This window comes from Sinocyclocheilus anshuiensis, unplaced genomic scaffold, assembly GCF_001515605.1.
Source record: "Sinocyclocheilus anshuiensis isolate Anshui unplaced genomic scaffold, SAMN03320099.WGS_v1.1 scaffold578, whole genome shotgun sequence".
NCBI lineage: Eukaryota > Metazoa > Chordata > Actinopteri > Cypriniformes > Cyprinidae > Sinocyclocheilus > Sinocyclocheilus anshuiensis.
This window is the reverse complement of record NW_015547648.1, coordinates 16,877-24,404: the sequence shown is the minus strand read 5'-3', so window position 1 is coordinate 24,404 and position 7,528 is coordinate 16,877. Positions and strand designations below refer to the sequence as shown.

General features: G+C 37.9%; 1 protein-coding gene across 1 annotated transcript; it reads left to right on the top strand.

Moving 5' to 3' along the window:
* Positions 1-398: 398 nt before the first annotated feature.
* LOC107701963 (whey acidic protein-like) lies at positions 399-4,386 on the top strand. The gene is made up of 7 exons (XM_016504134.1): positions 399-424; positions 508-624; positions 894-932; positions 3,428-3,571; positions 3,674-3,811; positions 3,903-4,040; positions 4,177-4,386. Exons 2-7 carry the CDS (start codon positions 537-539, stop codon positions 4,212-4,214), a joined length of 585 nt encoding a protein of 194 aa, XP_016359620.1. The 5' UTR covers positions 399-424; positions 508-536; the 3' UTR covers positions 4,215-4,386.
* The last annotated feature ends 3,142 nt before the right edge of the window (positions 4,387-7,528 follow it).

Sequence of the window (7,528 nt, the reverse complement as noted above, 5' to 3'; positions counted from 1 at the left end):
GTGAGACCCTTGAGTAAGGCACCGAACCCCTAACTGCTCCCCGGGCGCTGCAGCATTGTGTGTGTGTGTTTGTTCACTACTCACTGCTGTGTGTGTGTGTGTGCACTTGAATGAGTTAAATGCAGAGCACGAATTCCAAATATGGGACACCATACTTGGCCACACGTCACGACCTTTCCTTTCTTATTAAATTTTCACTGACAGCCCAAATTTAGCCTTGTTTTAGCCTAGACGTCTGTGTTTGGACAGCTATTAGATGTCTTTTAAACTGAAAATTGCTTGCTGGGTGGCGACAAGTGGCTGTGTTTTGTCGTGTCTCAATTGTCTCCATCCCTAATCAAACACACCTGGACAACCTAATCAGGGTCTTCAATATTAGGCAGCAACAGGCAGGTGAGTTTCATCAGAGTTGGAGTTGCGCCAGGTCTCCTTGGATTTTTAAAAACGCATTTTCAAAAAGTGTCTTAAAAGCCTCCTGACTCACTAAATCAGTGCATTTTTCAGCAGAGTGTATTGGGAGGTCGCAGGTCGAGAGGATGACATCTCGAGTGTGCTGCTCGTTGATTGCTGCTTTATTTTGTGTCTCTGTATGTTTGAGCACAAGAGCTGAAGGAGCAGCCACAGGTGAGATCTTTTAACTTCATTACATAGTGTGAAGAAATATATATATAAATAAGAACTTATAAAAAAGGGCTTTAGACGCATCAAAACATATAAAAATACACTAGCCTACCAGACGTCCAGTGAAAGTTAAACTTTGTGTTGGTGTAGTTTGAGTCATTAAGATTGCTGTTATCTGTTTATATTTCTTTAATTAAACAAGGAAAACACAATAAGATTTACATTAATGTTGTACTATAGCTACAAAATTATGTACGTATTTGCTTTTACAGTAAATGGATCTATTCATTTGGCTGCAGGGTTGTTACCAGGTACGTATACCATCACTCCTGAACTCCTTGGTTTTTTTTTTGTTTTGTTTTTTTAAATCATTTTCCAAATGTTTTGTTCTTTACATGCAATTTAGCATCGGGGGCTAATCATGACTTGTAAGCCTTTAATGAAGTATTAAAATGCTTGAAGTGTAACTGTGGTGGTCATGGTATATTATAAGTATTTATTCGTATAGATTGTATTAAAATGGACTGCTGTGTTTTATGTTGGCATTACTATGCACTACACCACCAGTAGTGAGGTAGGTTCTATGTTGTAGTGTCCCTCCTTGCCTTTGAAATCGTTTAGGGATAAATGGTGGATTTTTAAACCACTTTGGTTATACAGACAAATTTGTCTGTTATACTTCAGTTTGATACATGTGTTACACAACCACTGGCTTGCAAGTTCTGAGAAAGTGATTTCAGCACTCTGTGGTCTCCCCTAATGATCCTGTTGAATCTGCTTCATTAGTGGCTGGTCGGTGTCTGGCGAAGCTGATGGTTGTGCCTTCCTATCAAGGATGTTTCTAATAAAGATTGCTCTAGAAGACATGCATGCTTTCGATATGATTGTGTGGCTGTATGTTTACTCCCTGCTTTCAGTGGGTTTCAATTAATGGTGAATGTTAGAGGTTTTCCAAAGAAATGCTGGGAAAAAAAAAAAAAAAAAATTCTCTCAATTTGCTAGTTTCATGTAATTGTGACGAAACCACAAGCAACACGTTGACTTGAAATTTTGAAGTTGACTTGAAATTTTGAAGGAGATTGACTTAAAACCTATGACTGAATTATTATTATTTATTTATTTTCTCTCTGTGTTTTGTATGTCAGCAGAACCAACAAAGCCAGGAGTGTGTCCTAGAAAGGACCTTGAAGTAGCAGTGTCAGGAGTGTGTGCTGAGATGTGTTCTCATGACAGTAGTAGTAGTAGTAGTAGTAGTAGTAGTAGTAGTAGTAGTAGTAGTAGTAGATCCTGTGACACTGAAGACTGGAGTAATGATGCTGAAAATGTAGCTTTGATCACAGAAATAAATAAAAAATTCATATATTTAAATAAAGCAGTTATTTTAAATAGTAAGAACGTTTCACTATTACTGCTTTTGCTGTATTTTGGATCAAATAAATGCAGGCTTGGTGAGAAGCAGCGACTTTAAAAAAAAAAACATGAATATTACTTACTGTTCAAAAACTTTTGAGAGGTAGTGTATGTATGCATCACACTCCTATCACATCTAGTTGTTTTGGATAAGAATAAAAGGTCAGGTCCAACAATATAGTCTTTTATTTTATTTTTTATTTTATTTTAAATCTAGATTTATTCACATTGGCCCATGGAAACCTCTATGAACACACTTGACTTGGCCAAAAAAAGTGTGGGGGGGTGAATTTGCGTTTTAAAGTGTCCGTATTCTACACATGGCGTGCACACACATTAGGATAGGTTGGATGCCTGCCTTCGTTGTGAGTCCCTATCAAGCACTTTACCGATTCAACTACTCTGTTCTCCTCCTCCTGCCTTGCTCTTTGCTCTTACTCACCGCAGAGCACGCCTGTTCTTGATAAATCTGCTGTGAAAACATGGGAGAAGCCGACGAGGAACCAGTTGGAGTGAAGCGATATTTATATAGGCGGAGCGAAGTACTTTATCACTCCGTCTATCCGTGACTGTCCAAAAGATGAGAAATGCTGCAGCAAAGGATGTGGACAACAGTGTATGCCTCCATATAAAGGTATTTGTAATATTAGTGTGGGTCAGCTTAAGGGCTGGACTGGGATTAAAGTCGGCCCAGGCATTTTTTTTTTTTTTGGTCTAGGCGTCCCACCATATATGTGTATATATGTATGTTGAAAACAGCAGAGTAGAATTTCAGGTTTCTTTGATGAATAGAAAGTTCAGAAGAAAAGCATTTCTGAAATGGAAGTCTTTTGTAACATTATGAATGTCTTTATCATCACTTTCAATCAATTTAAAGCCTCCTTGCTAAATTTAATTTTAATAAATAATTCTGTAATTTCTGTTTTAAATTGGTGGTAGTGGTAGTGTTTCTTGAACAGCAAATTGGCATATCCGAATGATTTCTGAAGGATCCTGTGACACTGAAGACTGGAGTAATGATGCTGAAAATTTAGCTTTGATCACAGAAATAAATTATGTATATATTTTTTTTTTTATATATATTTAAATAGAAAGCTGTTATTTTTAGTAAAAACATTTTGATATTACTGCTTTTGCTGTATTTTGGGTCAAATAAATGCAGGCTTGGTGAGAAGCGACTTCTTTAAAAAAACATAAATATTACTGTTCAAAAACTTTTGACTGGTAGTGTATGTATGCATCGCACTCATATCACATCTAGTTGTTTTGGATAAGAAGAAAATGTCAGGTCCGACAATATAGTCGATATAGACCCGATTACCAATCCAGCCCTGGTCAGCTTGCTTTCAGTGTATGGTGTGTGGTTTTTTTTATTTTTTTTATTTCGCAGAACCAGAAAAGCCAGGAGTGTGTCCAAAAAATCCTGAAGTAGCGCTTTTAGGTGAGTGTGTTGAGAGTTGTTCTCATGACAGTGACTGTCCAAAAGATGAGAAATGCTGCAGCAAAGGATGTGGACAACAGTGTATGCCTCCATATAGAGGTATTTGTAATATTGGTGTGCGGGTCAGCTTTTTTTTTCCCTCCCTATTACAGAGATTGAATCATTCAGTGATCTGGTTTCCCTGTTGTGCTTGTATACAAGAAAAGCCAGGAGTGTGTCCAAGCAAAAACCTTGGCATAGGAGTGTGTGCTGAATTGTGTTCTCATGACGGTAACTGTCCGAATGATGAGAAATGCTGCAGCAATGGATGTGGACATCAGTGTATGGCTCTGTCTAAAGGTATGTTATATTAATGCATTGGTCAGGTCCCCCCCCATTACCAGATTAAATCAGTCAGTGATCTGGTTTTCCTGTTGTGTTTGTATAACAGAAAAGCCAGGAGTGTGTCCAAGGAGATTCTTTGGAGAAGGATTGTGTGAAGAGTTGTGTGACAATGACGTTGACTGTCCGAACAATGAGAAGTGCTGCAGCACTAAATGTGGACGTGAATGTACACCTCCATTTAAAGGTATTTGTTATATTGATGCTTGGTTCCCCAACACACGCACTACAACTCGCTGTGAAAGTAAAACTTGTGGTTCATGCTTTGAGTGTTTTGTGCTGTTAACTGGACAGACCAAGTCTGACTATCTGTTTCCATGCAGTGAGGCCTGATCCATGTCTCAGACCAAATGTGTGCTGATAACTCTTCCCATGATGATTGATGTCCTGCCTGACCGAAGTGTTGCCCAACCACCTGTGCGTGCGTGCATGCATGCAGCGAACCATGCCAGTTTAACCATTGGGAAAGGTTTTTTTGCGTACCATATTTGAGGTCTTCTACATTCACCAAATAAATATCAGTTTAGCAAAACTTGTTGTGTGGATATTTTTTATAAGTGCTTTCTCCAGGAGCTTGGCAGCAAAAGTAGTGGGAAATCCTTGAACTGAAGTATAAAGCTACCAGAAATGAAACCAAGAACACAGGTTAACACTAATGCAAGAGAAGTGTAGGATTTGTGTAAATCTTGGTTTAATAGTTTTGACAAATGTTCAGTATTTAGCGAGTCGGTATGTCTCCAAAGACTCCAGTTTTATTTTATTTTTTTTTTTTTCCTTAACGTTACCATATTCTTCGCCCTTCCCCTTTTATTCAGTATTAAATTTGTGTTGGTCTTAAAGGGGTCATTGGATGCCCATTTTCCACAAGTTGGTATGATTCTTTAGGGTCTTAATGAAGTCTAACATACTTTGGTGAATTTCTCAATGGTAGTGTGTAATACGCCCTTTTTACTTTGTCAAAACCAGCTCAGCAAAAATAAATCTGTTTTTGCGTGTTGCTTTAAATGCTAATGAGCTCTGCTGACCCTGCCCCTCTCTTCTGTGGGGTGAGGACCAGTGCTCTGAGAGACTGTTTACTTTAGCCTCATTTAGCCATGAAATGCTCCGGTTACTAACGTAACCTTGGTTCCTTGAGATGAGGGAATGAGCGTTGCATTTAACACACTTATGGGGAAACCATTTGGGAACGAGGAAGTAGTGGCTGTAAAAGCCCGACTTGCTGTTTAGTAGAGGAATATCTCCATGGCTCCTTTTTGCAAGCAAAGTTTACACTTCGGAAACTCCTGTTTGACTCTGTACTGAAGCCTGATTTGTTCACGTTTGTGTAGCTGCACAAACCAATGGTGCTTTAGCTGCGAGCTGAAGGCTGAGCTTCTTCCTCCTTCGGCTTCTTGATAGAGTCAGCGAAGAGATGATCCTCGTTGCGGAAGGAGCATGATCTGAAGAAATGGCACTGCGAGCCAACTTATATACACATCAGTTCTGTCCTTTCTGGCAGGCTAAAGCACCATTGGTTTGTGCAGCTACACAAACGTGAACAAATCAGGCTTCAGTACGGAGTAAAACAGGAGTTTTCCCCATACACAACGTGAAGTGAGCGTTCGAAAGGGAACTTGCTAACTAGCACGTTATTAGGAACAGCGATTGCAAAGACTCAAAAAAAAAAAAACCTTATACTCCCTTCTGCTGTAAGTGAAGCTGGATAATGAATGATTCGCGTGAACATAGATGCATTTATTCCCTTCACAAACAAAAGTAATCTATGCCATGGTGACGCAATCGGCTTTGGAATGCAGTCTTCGGAGGGTGCATCCTGAATTGGGACAGCTTACGTCGTGACACTGTGATGAAACATTTGTGCCCGTGAGGTTCACATAAATAGGCCGGCGTGTGACTCTGTGGCATTGTGTCCCTGACGAATTAGTAATTGAAAGTAAGCGTTTCCCAGAAAGATCAAATAATAATGCACAACTAATCTTGTGATCCACTATAAATGTAAATATATTTTATTCTAAAATATGGATTTAGAATAAATTACCAGTGGAGTCAGATTTTAAATTTGAAGACTAAATTAATAAATTAAGTGATTTTTACAGAAGCAGCAGACAAGACACTTGCAGAATCTTTCACCCCATGCCATTGGATTCTGTCGTTGGACCAGTGGGTGGTCCTTACAGTGGTCTGGCTGGCTAATATAAAGACATGTTCTCATTGTATGTATATTGAAAGGGACAGTTCCCCCCCAAAAAATATTAATGTCATTCCAAACATGTATGACTTTCTTCTGTGGAAACACGAGAAGATAATGAAAAATGTCTCAGTGACTCTGATTGGTTTCCAACATTCTTCAAAATATATGTTTTATGTTCCACAGACAAAAGAAAATACAGGTTTGAAACGATATGAGGGTAAATAAATGAAGACAGAATTTTTATTTTTGGTGAACTTTCCTGTTAAGGCATTTAGCGCTTTTATCTCAGCAACTTCAAAAAGTTTTGAAAGCAAAATTAAAGTATACCATGTTTATGACATCAATCTATAAGCAGCAGAGATTGCCTCATAAAATCTCTTTAAAATATCTCTATCAAAGTAAGATATTTGGAAAGCACTTCATTATTTTTGTTTAGTACAGGACACCCAGAAAAAGTAAAGCATTCTAAAATGTATTGCATATGAAAGAGGAAAACTTCAGCTCTCAACAATTTGGTCTGAGAATTATATCATTCTAAGGTTTAGCAAAACGGATAAAGGCAATCAAGAGTATATGAGGAAATGTTTACATATTTTAAAAAGATAACAGAAAGAATATAGAAGTATTTCGTTTTTTCTCCCCTTTCATTTCTTTATCCCCTAATTAAACTATGTGCGCTCCGCACTCCCGACCAGTAGGTGGCACAAATGCACCTTTTACACTGGTTTCCAAGACCAGCAAAAACACCATAAAAGGAAAGAAAAGAAGAGGCGCAATCTGAACAGCAGTTTCTAAATAACAGTTTTGCAAAGTTTTTGAAGAATCACGAATCGTGTTTTTTTTTTATCACTATTTACAAGTGCAAGACATGAGTTCAGACCATCTGGAAGAACATAAATCGATAAAGATAGAGTAGCCTATATTGAAGATTACAGTGATATCAAAAGTGATCCAGAACTCTTCAGAGTGAAGCATGAAGATACAGAACAAAGAGATGTTTATTTTTGATTTTTCGTTAACGGTGCTGTAAAATCAATTTATCAATTTAATCTAGCTTGCACTCACTGTTGTACACAGAAGCAGCTCCGGGCGGATGACGTAGGACGTCGGCGTTGCTCAAAAACATGCACATAAAAAAAAAATCTGGTAAATTTTCAGTTGTTTATATCACATGTCCTTAGACAGAATGATAATTTCTATAATTTTCCCACAAAATTCTACAATCTGGAGCTTTGAGCGCAGAGACTCATTGACAGATAAAATATGTGACCAAATAAATATGATATATGATTTGATGCAGTGTCTTGTATTTAATGTTTACCATGGTAATGCTAGCCTTTTGCATCGCATATAAATAATATAATTCTGCCTTATACAGTAGTCAGAATCCACATCAGATCAAATTGAATTTTATGTTATTTCAACCACTTTCTGCTCTCTGAAAGTAAATTTTCAGTTAAAAGGATTTTAAATGTCTAATGCTG

Bases quoted from the DNA above. Each gene is read 5' to 3' on its own strand.
- LOC107701963 (XM_016504134.1), top strand. From the start codon at position 537: ATGACATCTCGAGTGTGCTGCTCGTTGATTGCTGCTTTATTTTGTGTC. The intron at 933-3,427 runs GTACGTATACCA...TCGCAGAACCAG, and splicing joins GGCTGCAGGGTTGTTACCAG to AAAAGCCAGGAGTGTGTCCA. The intron at 3,572-3,673 runs GTATTTGTAATA...CTTGTATACAAG, and splicing joins GTGTATGCCTCCATATAGAG to AAAAGCCAGGAGTGTGTCCA.